Source organism: Salvia hispanica, chromosome 1, assembly GCF_029641045.1.
Source record: "Salvia hispanica isolate PSC_SH4W2 chromosome 1, Shi_PSC_v1, whole genome shotgun sequence".
NCBI classification, from domain to species: domain Eukaryota; kingdom Viridiplantae; phylum Streptophyta; class Magnoliopsida; order Lamiales; family Lamiaceae; genus Salvia; species Salvia hispanica.
In genome coordinates, this window is record NC_142692.1 from 51,538,814 (window position 1) to 51,557,561 (window position 18,748).

The 18,748-nt window shown below is 34.5% G+C and overlaps 2 protein-coding genes, 1 non-coding gene and 2 pseudogenes across 3 annotated transcripts; 1 reads left to right on the top strand and 4 right to left on the bottom strand.

Moving 5' to 3' along the window:
• Positions 1-5,644: 5,644 nt before the first annotated feature.
• On the bottom strand, positions 5,645-7,032 carry LOC125220414 (putative protein phosphatase 2C 22; annotated as a pseudogene).
• A 4,065-nt stretch (positions 7,033-11,097) lies between these two features.
• On the bottom strand, positions 11,098-11,171 carry TRNAW-CCA (transfer RNA tryptophan (anticodon CCA)). The gene has a single exon. It is a non-coding gene; the product is annotated as a tRNA-Trp (tRNA).
• Positions 11,172-14,049: 2,878 nt separating this feature from the next.
• LOC125220413 (uncharacterized) lies at positions 14,050-14,959 on the top strand. Its single transcript, XM_089062184.1, has 3 exons — positions 14,050-14,468; positions 14,548-14,669; positions 14,811-14,959. The coding sequence occupies exons 1-3, from the start codon at positions 14,050-14,052 to the stop codon at positions 14,957-14,959; spliced, it is 690 nt and encodes a 229-aa protein (XP_088918310.1).
• A 657-nt stretch (positions 14,960-15,616) lies between these two features.
• LOC125219696 (perakine reductase-like) lies at positions 15,617-17,444 on the bottom strand. The gene is made up of 6 exons (XM_048121738.2): positions 17,290-17,444; positions 16,771-16,941; positions 16,476-16,679; positions 16,244-16,399; positions 16,058-16,154; positions 15,617-15,972 (listed from the first exon to the last, which is right to left on the bottom strand). Exons 1-5 carry the CDS (start codon positions 17,347-17,349, stop codon positions 16,125-16,127), a joined length of 621 nt encoding a protein of 206 aa, XP_047977695.1. The 5' UTR covers positions 17,350-17,444; the 3' UTR covers positions 15,617-15,972; positions 16,058-16,124.
• LOC148934096 (perakine reductase pseudogene) lies at positions 15,655-16,090 on the bottom strand (annotated as a pseudogene).
• Positions 17,445-18,748: the final 1,304 nt, after the last annotated feature.

The window sequence follows — 18,748 nt, forward strand, 5'->3', positions numbered from 1 at the left end:
ACTAATGATGTGTATTTAATTTTTCAGGATGGCTTGCAAAGAGGCTTAAAGGATAATGGAATGCTTTGGCAGATTAGAATAAATATACATTGCACTCTTAAATGTTGTAATAGAGTAAAAATAGGCCTTCATGATAACATATATAGGCCTGCTGCCTCTACACATTTTTCCAGAATGGCCGAAAATTGTGCAAAAAATAAAACATGATATAGAATATTAACATAAAATGGTGCAAAAAAAAAAAACGCAAAAAGCAACAGTGGTAATGCACAGTTTCCTGCCAAAAAAGGTAAAATTGGTATTTAAAAAATTTCTCCAAAACTCTCACTTTATATATTGATAGATTTTTAGTTTTATTTTTAATTTTATAGGTGTTGATATTTGTGAGTTTTTATATTAGGTAATTTAGAATGGTTTTTTTTTATTCTTATTTTATGAGTTTTGATATTAGGTAATTTTGAATGGTTTTTTTTTATTCTTATTTTAAAGGCTTTAAAAGACTCTCGTAACTTATTTATTTTACTATAAATATCAGTTATAGTAGTACTAATCTATAAAAGGTTTGGGAGTTTTTGAATAAAAATTATATGCAAGAGATGAAAATTATTAAGTTTTTTTTATGAAATTACCTTCCATTTTAGTTGTAACGGTCATAATTATAGTATATTAATAATATTCAATGCATTGTTACACTACTAATCATATAATAAACATTATGTAACCAATGAATGACAATTGACAATATTTGTCCAATTAAACGACATTATTATGACATAAATACCTATATAACAACATTACTTTAAAAATACATCATGATACTATTACTAACATACAAATACGGAGTGTTGCTTATGTTAGAGTTTGTATACTAGAAATCACCTTTCGAGTGATTGAATACTGTTAAAACTTTCATTTTATTTTTCAAATGAATAAACAGATTATTTTTGTCATAATGTTGTTATATTTTACATTTAATGGATGTTAATTGCATATTTAAATGTATAAGTAATTTAACAAAGTCTAAGTCTTTGTTTTAGTAGATCGGTTATGGGCGTCGTCCACTTTAAGGTAACACGGTCAGTTCTAAACAAAGAAAAAGAATAATTTCACAACCTAGATAGGCTTAGACTACCTATCGTGAAAGGTTGCAATGTCAGTCCGATTATTTCTAAGCCTTACTGAAATAAGATGACGTTGGTGTGGTATAGCACTGAATGGATCTAACAGCGAGACAGTCTTTATGCTATCTACTGAAAGACGAGGTCTCGTAAATTATTTCTCAATCAATGTACGTTAGCATTGAGCATACGGTATTGATTATGCACTACTTTGACTTACCAAATGGTGCGGGTTTTTCGCAACCCAATAAGCCTGGTATATTGGGTAGTGGTGATTAATATCTAGCGGTGCTAGGATTGCTATTATGTTGAATCGTGCGCGAGGTGAGTCTCGTTTGATAACATCCTCAAGAGAAGCTTGAAATAAGGTTTTATTATTCGGAACCTAGCTAGTTGGAGTTTAACTACTCTATGAATAATAAATAAGATTTTCTTGCTGAGTCCTCTCTTGGAATAAATAAGATATTAATTAATTAAGTCCATAGCAAACAATAATTAATTAATGGATGTTTCTATCTTAAGTGCGGGAAATAAATATAAAGTATTGGAAACCCGAAGTACTTGTAATTTCGGATTTGGATGGGGAGTGCAGTATTACTTCTGTAGTGGTTGCTCGTAATATTCCAATTTTAAGCTTATATTAAATTGGGTTTAATTTAATTAGTAAAAAGCTAATTGGAGGAACCAATATCCAAAGCCTTCCATAGATCCCTGACTGGGCCCAATATGTGACTTATTATAAATAGGAGAATAAAGGAGACAGAAAATATACTTAATTTTCTCTCAAAATTTTCGGCCCTCTCTATTCCTAGTAGAGGTCGAATTTTTCTCCTCCGTGGGAAAGGATTTCTGTCTTCTCTATTTAAGTCCTAGTGCGCTGGTGAGATCAGCCCACCCTGATATCAGTTCACAGTCCGGGAACCAGTCAGAAGATCCGTGGTTTTGTACTGAAGATCTTCACGTGGAGAAGGCGCTAGCCATCTTCGATTCTTTGGAGAATCATCAAGGTATAATGGCTAAACCTTAGAACAGCATGTTTTAGGTTTCTATTAATTTAAAGCATGTTATTATTTGAGTTATCAGCATGATACGTGAGATAATTACGCGAATAGAATTTGTCTAAATAATCCGCTAAATAGATCTGATTATTATGTAATTGATTTATGCATGCGCTTTCGCTGCCAACCCCTTCGGCTTATTCATGTGAAATAACATATGCACATAACTATTTTAATCTTATAATTCTCAAATCTTCCAGCTTCTTAATTCTTCATCATCATCATAAAAGTCGAGTTTTGAGATACTAACCTAAAATATATTTCTATTATAAAATATAGTGTATTAGTAATAATTGGAGTATGATAATTTAATATTGCACCAATCACATTTGTGGAGTGGGGAAATAAGTTTTGCTTGGTTAAGCGTTAGTAATAAATAGAAATCCACCGTATAAATTGATGGATCAACGTAATCTTAACACCCGTGTGTATCTTAATTTATTTCAATATATTGAACAAATTTATGTACAAATTATTTTTGTGAACATTGGAAATCGCTAAGCTCTCATTTAAGTACCAAACAAGTATATATGTGTTTTACATAAAGGTTAAAAATTTAATCAAAACTCATTAATACACTGCCATTTTAACAAGTATATATGTGTTTTACATAAAGGTTAAAAATTTAATCAAAACTCATTAATACACTGCCATTTTAGGTTAAAAGATATAGTTTCATAAGTATCAAATAATATAAAATTATCTTAATTAAATGTCATTTATCTTCTTTTTAACACTCAATTTGATATCAAGAAGTTAATACTCATCATTCTTTTACCGTTACATTTTTGCTATCGTGAATTATTAATGAGAATAGAAAAAAAATTAAAATATTAAATTCATCTTATAAGAAAAAACGTATGCCCCTATATAGTTTCCACACGTCAATAAAATTTTAAATTAGTTATTCAATTTTTTAAAAATTATTATTTATATTTAAAGGTGCAAATTTGTAGATTTTAATTTGGAGAAGTTAAATCATCCCATGGTTATTTTGTTAATTTAGATATTTGAAGGCTTACTATTCCTAGCTACTTACCTTACAAATACAATTTTTGTTCATGGCATCTATACATATATAAGAGTGAACTACGTAAATGGTATCTGATCTTCCACTTTCGCACATAAATGGTATGGTACCTGGTCTTTATTTTATATCGTTTTTGGTACCCCATGACAAAAATAACCCTTGGTACCAAACATATGACTTTTTTGTTATGGCGGATATTTTTGAAAATTTTAATCAAATAGTACCAAACATGTGATTTTTTTCATCCTTTCTTATTTCTTTTTTTCTTCTTTATTTCCTTCTTATTTCTTCTTTCTTTTTTCTTCATTTTCTTCTTCCTATTTAGTATTTTATCTTCCTTTCTTTTTTCTTCTTTTTATTCTTTTATGTAGTGTTTTATACATACATTTAATTGCATATAATATAAACTAAGAACAAAATATCTAATTAAATAAATTATTTAAAGTAATTAAATCAATTGAATATTTTTTATTAAATTATTTTGTACTCATTTTAGGGTTGAAACACCTAACTAAAAGTATTCAACTCTTTATATCATTATGAATACAATTCAAAATTAATTAATTTTTTATTAAAACTATATTGATTAGTTATTAATTACTATAAAATAATAATAATAATAATAATAATAACAAAATTAAAATTATTATTATTATAAGAGTTAAGGTCAAAATTGATCCTAAACATATGGCTATTTTACCTTTTTGGTCCTAAACTTTATTTTTTAGATTTTTTGGTCCTTCACATATGGAAATTTGATCATTTTGGTCCTCCGTCAATAGTTCCCTTAATTTTTTACCGTCAACAAGTTTTGCCCAATTTTGACCAGATTAGAATCTTAATTATAGTTTTTAAGTCACTACTTATTCCCTAATTATTTTAACAAGTATATTCATTAAAAAACAGAAAGATATAAATAAGTAAATAATAAAATGAAATGCGTCTCTCTCTCTCAACATTTCACTCAATTCGACGAAATCTTCCTCCGATCGGCGACTGACGGCAAATAGGCAGATGACGGTGAAACCTAGTCCTAGAGCTAACCTCCGATCGGGATAGGGATCCTGTTCCTCCACCTGGTGGAGCGCCTCAATTGGGTGGATTCCGTTTACCTGTCGGTGACGACGGTGGGGTACGGCGACAAGGCGTTCAAGACGATAACGGGGAGGCTGTTTGCGTCGTTGTGGCTGTTGTTGTCGACGCTGGTGGTGGTGCGTGCTTTTCTGTACCTGGCGGAGGCTAGGGTTGACAAGAGGCACCGGAAAATTGCGAATTGGGCGCTGCATCGGGAAATGACGGTGGAGGATTTGTTCGCTGCTGACCTCAACAACAATGGCTTCATTAGGTAAACACTAATCCTAATCCCTAATTCGTGCTTCCTGTTAATTTTTTTTTATCAATGTGTTGATGGATTTGAAATTGGGGCAGTAAATCGGAGTATGTAATCTACAAATTGAAGGGTGTTCTCGATGTTGAGAGGAGGTCCCGTCGTTTGCCTTGTATTTCATTTTATTATTTATTTATTTATTTATTTATTTATTTCTGATTTTGAATGGATATATTTATTAAAATAATTAGGAAAAAATTAGTGACTTAAAAATCATAATTAAGATTCTAATCTGGTCAAAATTGGGCAAAACGTGTTGACTGTTAAGAAAATTAACGAAACTATTGACGAGGACCCAAATGATCAAATTTCTATATGTGCAGGACCAAAAAATCCAAAAGATAATGTTTAGGACCAAAAAAGTAAAATGGTCATATATTTAGGATCAATTTTGGCCTTAACTCTTATTATAATATTATATGATTCATAACTTAAATAATTATATTATAATTATTTATTAATTACTACTAGTTTTTAGTATCACAATAATAATATTATTATTATAATTAATATAATTATAACTATAATAATAATTCAATATATTGAATGATATTAATAAACAAATTAATTATTAATTTATAACTTCAAAAATAATATAAATATTTATTAATAATAATAGCGTAAAGGGTGAGGAGAATGAGATAAAATATTATAATATCACTTTTGGTACTAGTTTTGTGTATGCCTAAAATATCCTCTATGACACAAATGGCAAAATGTATTTGTTTAGAGGGAATTTTTGGGTGAAAATCTCATTGGGTACAAAAAATGTGATTTATAGGTAAAAAAAAGTTTGTTTGGCTTTATTTTTGTATTCTAAAAAAGGTGAAAAAAGTTAGTAAGGAGATTGTTTGGCTTTATTTTTTTCTACACTAAATCAAGAAAGTAACTAAGGAAATGAATGATTAATAAATGTTAGTCCTAGTTTAATTTAGTAGTTAAAAATGAGAAAGAAACCAAGGGAAAGGAAAGTGGAAAAAGGGAAAGCCAATGCCAGTAGCCTCGTTGTGCTCCTTGAGTCTTCTACGAGCAAAATCCACAGAATTTTTGCTCAGAAACACTTCCCACATGCCATCACACCCGATGAATTATCTCCACTCTTTCTCTTCAAAGCTTCGTCCACGAGATCCTTGCTGCACATCAAGGAGTCGTTGTGCTCCTGGAGTCTTCTACGAGCAAAATCCACAGCGTTTTGGCTCAGAAACACGTCTCACATGCCATCACACCCGATGATGAGAAACTCATCTTCTTCAGTGAGCCTCGTGGTCATGAGTTCAAGCTCTACTGTAAGTGGTCCGACATCATCACCTTTCAGTCCTTCATGTGCCAGTCGCCCAATGCACGTGCAACATTTATCTGCCTGTTGAGAAAGTCGTTATATACATGATGCCTCTCCCTCAAGCAAACAAGTTTATGATCTCTCGACATCTCTATCGTTTTACCCCTTCGACAGAGTACTGCTCTGCAGTCTCCAACATTCGCCACCACCAGTGACCTACATTGAGACAAGATCTGCATCCGTGGAGCAATCTTCTGCAAAAGCAAATCAACATCCTTTTGTAAAAATGCCGACGACAACACCCTCTCAATGTCCTGCGGAAAAATCTCCATCCTCAACAATGAACCTTGTCAAATTATAGCACGCAAAGTCAGCAGCATGTTTCCCTCCATGTCCATCAAAAACCCGACCAATACAGAAAATATTTCATTACATACTAGCCATACAAACCTCCCTAAACAAGATTCTTTACCACATCCAAGAATAGCTACGATTCCACATGTCGAAAGTAAGAGATAAACATATTAAGTTAGTATAGATAGAAAGAGTTACAAACTCCATAGAGCCGCTAAAACCATAGTCATTCATCATGTTCTCTGCACAAACATATACATCTTCCATGTCCGAGCGAGAGCCAATATCAGCCCATGCTCCCGACCGGAGAAGGGGCACATATTCAGCATCACTATCATCTAGGTTAAGTCTTGGTTCAAACGAAATTTCTGATGCCATGCTTCTCACCTGCTACCATTCCAGTCAAAATCTATTTGAGAAAGCAAATGTAACGAAAACTGAGTCAATTACTCAAGAATTGCAGTAAACAAACAAATCTTGTTGCTGCATACGGACAATGACGTCCACCGTAAAGACAACGGCCTCCGTCTCCTTTCTTTTTCGTTTCCTGTCTTTAACCATCCTACAACAACAGGTCTGCAGTCTGAAGCAAAAGTAATGGTGTGAGTAAATCTACAACACACACACACATGGTTATCGATGGGCAACCATATCCTCACAAATTTGCACAATCAACACCAGCAACCAAATAGCCTTTTCAAATTCAACATCATACACCCATATATCCAACATCAGCGCTAAGTGTACAGGACATGATCACTTAAAATGTACAAAGCAACAATAACAAATGCGAACATCACAGCCATTTTTTGCTTATGGGTACGAAAAACACCGGGGGTAGTGACTATTGTCTATGCATCAAAAAGGGATGGTATCAATCATGGCTGACCATCAAAGAGAGTGGGGAATTCATACCTACCGACCTGCTACTCGATCTACTGGGGTAGTCTGCGTCGAATAAAGCTCGACAAATACCTTACACATAATGAAATTGCATCTATAAATTCAATTCAGATCTCACTAGTAACTGTTCACATATCATGAAATAAATCAAAATTAGAGTCGATGTGTTCATGTGTAGCACTGTATAAAGCTATAGTGTTGAACTTCAGTCATTCAGATTAGCGATAAGTGTAACGGCATACATGTGGTTGTCGGAGACCTCAATTTACCGCCGACAAGGAATGACCGGTGTTGCCTCTGTGTTGTAGAGAACGAACAGTAGGAGGGCAATTTGGGCATACAACTCCACTTCACGAAATCGGAGAAGCGGAGAAGAATTAATACCACAAAATTTGTGAGATAGTGAATTGCAAGAATCAACGAATCTATTGTCGATCTCCGAGAGATCCGGGAATTTTGTGTTGGGTCGTCCGACTAAATCGACCTCTACCAAACGGCGGAGAAGGTGAGATAGCTCCACCTTTTTTGGGCTTTTGCGTGTGTTTATGGGATTTTAGGGCCTACCAATCATGCCCTAAAGGTATGTTATGGTATCATTTCTAGCTTATATCACTTTCTCATTGTATTTTCTCTGTTGTATCACTAAATTTTCTATGATCATCTATTTTAAGCACTCTTTTTGTGTGGTTATTATGTTCATAATATGTGATCTTACTATAGAAAAAAAAAACGATGGAATTTACCTTCCTCGATGATCTACATCCTAACATACTTCTGAGTCATCAAAAGTCTAGTGAAAGAGGAAGGAAGGACAAGGGGTTGTTGTGAGTCTTGTGACTAAAATAGGAGTAAAGAGTGAGTGAGACTGAGACGGAAGATGCTTACGTTAACAGCGAGCTAACAACAACATTCGAAAGAACCAACTACTAGCAAGAAATCTTCTAAAAATAAGGATGTAAATTTGTGTAAATTTTTCTAATTGAATTTTTCTCTTTTCTCTTTGCATTAAGTAAATATATGTAACCTATAACATGTTTTCTAAATTTTCATACCTAACTAAAATTTACTTTGCACACCTCAACTTTTAAATATATAAATTTAATTAAAAGTTCAATGTCACACTTTATTCATACTCAAGTTATATATATTTATGATTTAAAATTCCGTACAATAATATTTATCTTCTCATAAAATTATTTCACAATATAAAGTTAATAGGAAGAAAAATCAATGAGCCGTGCGAGCACGGGGTTGATACTAGTAGGAATAAAGGTCGACATCATGGAACCATTCCACACACTACTCAATGATTTGGAGCCTTCCATAATTTATTCGGTTATCAAAGTTCATTCCATTCACATTTATGAAGCTACCGCTCATGGAGCTAAGACCAATGTTCTCATTTTATAGTGTGTTTTTAATTACCGGGCAGTATGTTGTTTAATGCGTTGTTTTATGTTTGTAAGAAGATTATCTAAAATCATTAATTATAGACTTTTTTTTCCTCAGGGCGTTAGTATTTAGACAACTTTTTCGTCAAGTTTACACGAGAGGTTTAATGCAATACTTAAGGAAGTGAGGATTTTTTTGTTCAATTTCAAGTTTATCATTTATAAAAATTTCCGTAAAGTGTACTAAAAGTATCATTTTATGCACCAAAAGTATCATTTCTTCAAAAAGACAATAAGAACAAACATCAATACCACCATATCATTTTATAAACATTATTTTATGCACCAAAAGTATCATTGTATGCACTTACAATATCATTTTTCCATGAAGACAATTATAACAAACATCAGCAACACCATATCATTTTATAAACGTATAATATCATTTTTTCCAAGAAGACAGTTACAATAAACATGAACAACAACATAAAATTTAAAAACATTATATTCATTTTATGCATAAAAAATATCTTTTTTTTTCAATAAACAGTAACAACAAACATCAAAAACACTATATCATTTTATAAACGTATAATAGTACTATCATTTTTTTCATTTTTGATATAATACCATGCAATTAGGATCTTGTTGGAATCGTCATAAAATTATCTTTAATTTGATATATTTTTTGTAAAAATATAATTTATATTTATAAAGTTATCAAATTTAGAATTTTGAATTATTTTAGGAGAGAGAAAGTGAATTCCTACTCCCTCCGTCCCGTTACAAGTGAGGCGCTCCAAATCGGACGTTGTTTTGCAAAAATGATAATAAATAGTTAGAGTAGAGATAAAGTAAAGTAAGTAAGATAATAGTGTATATACGACTCTCTTCTATATTATTTTCTCTCTTATTTTACTTTCTCTTCACTTTAACTATTTATAAGAAATGTCTCACTTGTAGTGGGACCCTAAGAGTATACGATTTGAATTGGTATATTCGTGGCCTTTTATTTTCCCGACGTAGAGGCAATCAAGAAAGCTGCATAAGTGAATATATAACCTACAGAAAAATGGGCTAATCCAACCAATCTTGCTTGCACAATAGAAAGCGCCACGGGTTTATCTCTCCATCGAATCAAATTCGCCAAAGGTGTGCGTTCATGAGCCCATGCTAAAGTTTCAATCAATTCTTGCCAATATCCCCGCCAGGAGATTAAGAACATAAATCCAGTAGCCCAAACAAGATGTCCAAATAAGAACATCCATGCCCAGACTGATAAACTATTCATACCAAAAGGGTTATATCCATTTATAAGTTGTAAAGAGTTCGAATATCCAATCAGCTGTACCTTTTTCCATTATAACTAGGAAAGAAAGGTGCATGATCTCGCGAATTACTTTTCTTAAGAAATTATATGCAAGAACCACAGCATTTCGTGATTAATTGGCAAATTCACTTTGATTCTCTAGCAACCAATAATGTGGGGCTCTTAAGATGGTTAAAGCAAACTGTTTGAAGTCTAGACGCAGCATGGTACCCTTTCTACCACTATGTTAATATAGAGATGGGTTTAAAATAAAATGAATATTTTATCGATATAGAGCACTCATCTCGATAAAATGATTTGAACCGCTTATTCTAAATTAAAGGGTATTTTCTATCTTTTATCCAATGCGGAATCGACGACCTATGCCTTATGTATTATGTATAAGTAAGAAGCATTTTTGGATTTGAACTGAAGAAAAAAAAGAAACAACTTTGCTGACAATTACATATTTTTTATTTTGTCAGAAGAGTCCTCTAAGTATTTTGGTTTTGCATTCGATTCGTTTTTTTTTTTCATTTTCTGGACTATGAAGAGGATAGGCTCATTACATTCATAAAAAATTTATTAGAATTTACCCCAAGTAATTGAGCGTGAGAGCCAAATGAATCGAAAGATTCATGTTTGGTTCGGGAAGGGATTATAGAAGTTTTAAAATGAACGGAAAGATAATCTACTTTTATTAAGTGATTTATTAGATAATCGAAAACAGAGGATTTTGAATACTATTCGGAATTCAGAAGAACTGCGTGGGGGAGCCATTGAACAGCTGGAAAAAGCCCGGGCCCGCTTACGGAAAGTAGAAATGGAAGCAGATCAGTTTCGGGTGAATGGATATTTTGAGATAGAACGAGAAAAATTGAATTTAATTAATTCAACTTATAAGACTTTGGGACAATTAGAAAATTACAAAAATGAAAAGATTCAGTTTGAACAGCAAAGGGCAATTAATCAAGTCCGACAACGGGTTTTCCAACAAGCCTTGCAAGGGGCTCTAGGAACTCTGAATAGCTGTTTGACTGACGAATTGCACTTACGTACCATTAGTGCCAATATTGGCATGTTGGGAGTGTGAAAGAAATAACAGATTAGTCTTTCTACTTTAAATCTACTAACTTTATCAGTTGGACCTTTGATTAATTCAAATTTGATTGGCCTCCTCCTTTCTTTAATCCACAGGAGGTCCAATTTGAATTGTTGTGCAAGCGACTGAATTCATTTCATTTTAATTGGATCCATGAAGAAAAAATCACGCTCTGTAGGATTTGAACCCACAACATCGGGTTTTGGAGACCCACGTTCTACCGAACTGAACTAAGAGCGCTTTCTTATCAGAATAGAAAAGAATGTAAAGAAAAGATTCTTTTTTTTTTAAAGAATCCATTTTTATTTTATATGCATATATGCTATAGTTTCATAAAAATGAACAATTCCGCGCAACGCAATTTGAACCGATCTTGGTTGATTCCTCGTTACTGCTCAAAGGGTCAGTAATAGGTAGGGATGACATGATTTGAACCTGTGACATTTTGTACCCAAAACTTTTAACATTATTTGCTTTTTCAATTAAGATGGGACGCAACTTTGAATCAAAGAATGATCAATAATATCAAGATCTATTGTCTCCTGCTTAGACTGATAGATCCAAGAAAAATTACTATATCCTCGATTCAAAAGAGAGCAATGAGTTTGGATATAATGTTGATTCAAAAGAATTTGACTCTCTCAGAATTGATGAAGAAAGGAGTATTGATTGTAGAACCACTTCGTCTGTTTGGCAAAAAAGACGGACAATTCATTATGTACCAAACCATAGGTATTTCGCTGCTTCATAAGAGTAAGCATCAAATTAATCAAAAATATCAAGAGCAAAGATATGTTTCTAAGAAAAATTTGGATGAAACTATTTTACCACATCAAAGAATAACCAAAAATAGAGACAAAAAGCATTTTAATTTACTTGTTCAGGAAAATGTTTTATCGTTTAAACGTCGTAGAAAAGTGAGATTCTAATTTGTTTCAATTCAAAGAATATAAATTATATAGATAGAAATATAGTATTTTGGAATGAAACGAACGTAACAAACATCAGCCGAGTTTCACATGAAAATAACCATCTTGATAGAGATAAAAATAAATTAATGAAATTAAAGCTCTTTCTTTGGCCTAATTATCGATTAGAAGATTTAGCTTGTATGAATCGTTATTGGTTTGATACCAATAATGGCAGTCGTTTCAGTATGTTAAGGATACATCTGTATCCGCGATTGAAATTTTGTGAATAATACATTTTTCTATATATCCTAGATCCTATTTCTATATACCCTAGAATAGAAAATAGAATTTCTAGGGTATATCAAAGTAAACACATATATTCACCATCCGCTTTTATTGTCTCACATCTCGTTCTAGTATCCAATATGAAATTACTTTGAATAATATCTCAATTAGATCTCGAAATGAATTAACAGAAACTTATGAATTTTAGGTCTAAATTCTTCCATGTGAAAATGTACCAATTGTTTTCTATTCCTATCTAAATATAATTTCAAATTCGATTGATTGGATTGAATTCAGAAAATTAGGAGTTTCTTACATTAAATTATTGTATATACCACATACAAATTAATAGCATTATTATTACTGATCGGTAAAATCCATATCCGTACAAGGAAAAAGGAGCATTTTTTTATGGTAAAAAATTCCGTAATTTTGATTATTTCTCAAAAAGAAAACGAAGAAAATAGAGGGTCTGTTGAATTTCAAGTATTCAGTTTCACCACTAAGATAAGGAGACTCACTTCACATTTGGAATTGCACAAAAAAGACTTTTCATCTCAGAGAGGTTTGCGCAAAATTTTGGGAAAACGTCAACGACTACTAGGCTATTTGTCAAAAAGAAGTAGAGGACGCTATAAAGAATTAATTGATGAGTTGGATATTCGAGAAATAAAAACACGTTAATTTGAAGCATGATACTTTTTGATGAGCTTAGTCATTTAAATGGGAATGAACTTTTTACTTTCAGAAATGCATGGAAGACTGACTCGGTAAAAACTTATGATTACACCAATTCCAAGAAACGACCTTATGATAGTGAATATGGGGCCTCACCACCCATCAATGCATGGTGTTCTTCGACTGATCGTTACTCTCGACGGTGAAGATGTTATTGGCTGTGAACCTATATTAGGTTATTTACATAGAGGAATGGAGAAAATTGCGGAAAATATTCAAAGGTCAAAATATCCTTTTTATATTTAAATACTCCCTCCGTCCATAAAGAATATGAACTTTGGATTCGACACGAGTTTTAATAAATAACAGGAAAAGTAAGAGAGAGAGAGAAAGAAAATGGTAGTGGAAATAATGTTAGTGGAGAGTGGGGTCCACATTATTATAATGGTAAAAGTGTTAATGGTAATGATATAAGTTGTAAATAAAATGATATGTATGGGTAGTATGTTGTTTGAATATTTCAAAATTAGAAAGTTCATACTCATTAGGGACGAACGAAAAAGGAAATAGTTCATATTCTTTGGGAACGGAGGGAGTATTAGAAAAAAGATGGATTAATTCTAGCCACTAGAATATAAAATTATATGGTCCAATTAAGTTATTTTGTTATCACGAGAGATAGTATGAGTTATCACATGATTATATCACTAATATTATATACTCCCTCCGTTTTAAAGAATATGCACTTTGGGTTCGGCATGAGTTTTAATACAAAATTGGTAAAGTAAGAGAGAGGTAGAGAGAAAAAGTAATTAAAGTATTGTTAGTTGGGAATGGGTCCCACCACATTAGAGAGAAAAGAGTTTCCAAAAATGGAAAGTGCATATTCTTGTGAGACGAACTAAAAAGGAAAGATTGCATATTCTTATGGGACAAAGGGTGTATATACTTATTTATTAGGGCATCCACAATGGGGCAGACGATAGTCCGCCCGATGCATCGGGCGGACTATCGTCTGCCACTGTAGCTATGCGGACGATGGGTAATCCATTGTCCGCGGTATCATCCGCCCCACTGTGGGCGACGAGGACGATACCGCGGACGATGCAACGCGTTTTCAAAAAAAAATTTATTTTGTTTGAATTTTTATTCTATTTAAACACCGAATTTCCCCACCCATTTATCCCATCTCCCAATTTATTCTCTCCTATCTCTCAAACTTTCCAACTTCCTCACTAAAAAAGATGAACCTCGGCGATGACTGGAGTACATCGGAAGACATTACTCGGGCCTTGATTCGGGCCTTATTCGATTGCGTTAATGATGCTGCGGCGGAATGCTTGGCGGAAATGGAGCGTGAGCGTGAAGCGGTGGAGCAGGCGGCGGCGGCGCAGATCCCTCAGCTGATTCGGCGTCAGACGTATGTCCGCCGCGAGCACGACGTAGCTCACCAACGTCTATTCGACAACTATTTTGCCGAGCAACCACGGTGGGGCCCGACGGTTTTTCACCGCCGTTTTAGAATGCAGCGTGATCTTTCTGTCAGCATTGTCCATACGTTGGAGGCACGTGATGAATACTTCCAGTCGGGAAGATGGCATCAGCAGACCCGGACTTACGCCGTTGCAGAAGTGCACAGTTGCGCCCCGACAGTTGGCCTACGGCACCACAACGGATATGTTCGACGAGTACCTTCACGTCGCGGAAAAAGCTGGCCGCAATTGCCTAAAGAATTTTTGTAGGGGAATTGTGGAGGCTTATAGCAACACATATTTGCAAAGGCCGACTGCTGAGGATTGCCAGACCCTGATGAAGATGCACGAGACGGTGCAGAGCTTTCCTGGAATGCTAAGGAGCATCGACTGTATGCACTGGGAGTGGAAGAATTGTCCGACGGCGTGGAGAGGCCAATTTACTAGTGGATACAAGGGCAGCCACCCGACGATGATCCTCGAAGCCGTCGCTGACCATCGGCTCTGGATCTGGCATGCTTACTTCTGTGTAGCGGGGTCGAACAACGACATCAACATCCTCAACTCATCCAACCTCTTCGCTGATCAATGCAGGGGTCGCGGCCCGGCCATCGAGTTCACTACCAACGGACGCCAATGTCATATGAGGTACTACTTGGCCGATGGCATATACCCAAGGTAGCCTGTTTTTGTGAAGACGATCAGCTGCCCAATGGGTGACAGGAGAGTTTATTTGCGGCAAAGCAGGAGGCTGCGCAGAAGGATGTGGAGCGGGCTTTTGGTGTGCTCTAATCGCGGTGGGCAATAGTGAAAGGTCCGGCGCGTTTCTGGTTCAAGGAAGTCATTGCCGATGTCATGTATGCGTACATCATCTTGCTAAAGGTGGAAGTGTCACCGATTAGGTGATGATGAAGGTGGATCTAGCTCCACCACGGCGACCCCGCCTCACGTTCGAGTATTACCGATGGGCTTTAATGAGGTTCTAGCTAGACAGACCTCAATGCGTAGCCAACAAGACCTTGCTCAACTCATAAAACGACATGATTGAAGAAGTTTGGAAGCGTATCCGCCATTGAGAATTTGTAGTTTTTTTTTCGTAGTGTAATTTAAACATTCAATGAAATGAAGTTGTTTTTTTCAATTTTTGTAGTGTTTAAAATATCAAATAAATAAAATGCTTAGGGCGGACTTTAGGGAGTCCCACTACAGGTGGAAGGGTAGGAGGATAAAATTCTGATGTGGCGGTGCATAGGACGCCCTATAAGGGCCCATTGTGGATGCCCTTATGGTTCATGTCGTTTGAATTTAGTTCACTCAATAAAATATCCATATACCTAAATATTAAACGCAGTTTTGTTTCAATAATTATGTAAGTGGTCATACAGTGGGGGTATCTGCCAGCTTGTAAGTATACTTAGAAAAGATGTCATATTCCCTATCACCACCAATTTGATCAACAACTATTTCTCTCAATTCCTCTGCTTTGAGCTTCACCCCCATCGCCGCAATGTTAGCTTCAAGATTTTCAATCTTGGTCGTTGATGGGATGGGAACAACGTCGTCGCCTTGATGGAGAAGCCAAGCCAGAGCTAGTTGAGGAGGAGTGCACGAATGCTTAGCAGCTAAGCCGGCAAACTGGGTGTAAATACCTCTGTTCTTTACTTGATTGTCACCCGTAAACCTCGGATGCAATGCCTAACAAAACAACAACGTCAACAATAACAACATCACATAATGAGAGTAAGTCTTTTGCACCCATTTACATAAAAAATTTCCTTACCAAGAGGCTCTGGGATGGCAAGCTCTCCACCATTCCCTTTCCACCAAAAAATCCACGACCAAGTGGACTATAGCCTACTATACCAATTCCAAGTTCCCTGGGGAAAAAAAAAAAACATGCATAACAATAAAATACTTTGCTTTTGCATCCACAAAGAAATCAGACTAATCTACAAAGTGGAATCACATCCTCCTCGATCTCTCGACTCCAAAGAGAATACTCCATTTGCACTGCAGTGATGGGATGCACCGCGTGTGCTCTCCTGATCGTGCCAGCACTAGCTTCAGACAACCCAATGTACCGTATCTTCCCCTCCTCGACTAGCTTCTTTAGCTCCCCCATCTTCAACAATGCCAAAAGTAAGTAAGACACGCCTTGGTTGGCAAAGTTTTAATAAGTTTGAGCTGAAACTACTCACAGTTTCCTCTATTGGCACGGCTTTATCAACGCGGTGCTGGTAGTACAGGTCAATGCAATCCACGTCGAGGCGCCTGAGACTGGCTTCAACACATTGCCTCACGTACTCAGGGTCTCCCCTGACCTCAACATGGTTCATGTCGGCCATACAGATGCTGAATTTGCTTGCTAGCTGAACTTGCTCGCGAGGGAGATCTTTCAGAGCCTTGCATCAAGTTAACTGCGGAATAAGTAAAAGTAGTGAAGAGATTGAAATTTTGAAGAGAGAATGAATGCTTTTTATTGTGTTATGTTACCTTCCCAATCATAATCTCATTGTCACCATCTTGGCCATAGATATCAGCAGTGTCAAAGAGTGTTATGCCTTTGTTGAATGCTTCTTTCAGTATGGCGGCCCCGACTTCATGGGAGAGGGGAGCATTCAGTATGCCTGAGAGGCTCCCACAGCCGAACCCCAGTCTAGACACCTGATCAACAAAATGAGTAATCATTTGAATACTCTTTCATGCTATATAGGGTGTGGGGTTATGAAATTTCTTGATCACCAAATTGATAATTTTTTTTACATCACAATCTTGAATAGGGTGCACAATCATTAATTATACTCTAAGATTGAGTTCTAACAAATTTATTTCCAAAGAATACTTTCATGAAGAAAAGTGGAATTCGAAAATAAATACGGAGTAACAAATTACTTTCCATATAGCTACAAATTCATAGTTAAAAACAACAAGCATGAATCTATTGTATCTTGTATATATGTATAATGTATTAATCGATGAAGCTAAAATTTGCTACTTTTTGTCTTTAGTTACCTCCAAACCTTGGGAGCCCAGTTTCACCCTTGGCACTCGAATCCCAGAATTGTGCTCCATTGTTCTCACCCACCAAACTCTCTCCTTGAAGTTAAGTATAAGTGACAGAGATAGAATATAAAGGAAATTGATGATGATAGCATTAATTGGGTAGAGACATGAAGAGGACATTTTGTTTACTAATCAATATATTTAACATTGTTGGTAGAGACATGGCAACTACTTTTAATTAGGAATTATAGTTTAGCTATATTTGTCAGTATTAGCTATAAGTCATGAAATTTCAAACTCACAAATTAGTGTAGTATTTTATAGATTGACCTCTTTTAACAGATAAAATTTGTCTAGTATGTTATTTTTCTCATGTGAAAAGATGATCAAATGCATTTCACTTCAACAGTTTGGCATTCATATTAAATGAAATAATCACATCCAATAATGGGTTTTCATTAATGATATAATATGATCGACTTGATGAAAGGCAGATAGCCAAATTGCAACAGTGACTCAAATCATCCAAATGAATTGAATTAAATTTCAAGAAAACAAATAAATAGATGTATATATTGTCTGAAAGTAAAGTATAAACATACTTAATTAGAACCTCAACGTAATGCTTATAAACACAATATTCGTTATTTCAGAATGTCCAAACGACCAGTAAACAGAATGAACTTGGGATTAACCCCACATGCTACTCTAAAATTTAAAAATGGAGTATAAAAAAGCTCGTTATTGATAAAGATACTATTTTTTAAGAGGGATATACCTTTCGTAAGAAAGTAGAGTCCAAATTTACAATAGCATAATTTTCATAAAGTTCTATATGCCACTCTAAATGGAATCTTTTATTGCTTTGGTATGGTACCAATGAATTTGTAAAGAAACAAAAGTGTACAAATGAATTTAGAATTTTATCAAGCAACAAAGGATTCCATTTATTTTATTTATTGTTATCAATGGAATGGCACATTGAACTTTAGTTGATTAAAAAGGGAAGCTTTTTTTATTGAAAAGTTGACAGCATTATTATGAGCATTATGATCCCCTTTGCATCATACGATATAGCATCATTAATGTCACTATTGCACGTTCTACCAAAACTAATATGGCTAATAGCATTTAAATAAGTAACAAATAAATACAATTATATTTATACAGTTTAAAGGCCATTTAAAATAGATACAAGTTGGCTTCAACTTAATACTAGTACTATTCTATATATCTATACTTCTATATTTATTTATTATTAAAGCGGGAGTTTTCAATTTACAAAAAATTAATTTGAATGACAATAACAAAATATAGCATACATAAATAAATAAGTCATTATCCTTTTTATATACAAAATGTCGTATTTTGAAGAAATACATGACCACAATGATGCAACGTAAATTGTATTCGAAAATATAGTGAAATCGCATTCCTCTATTTATCTTGTTTATATTTGTGATTATTT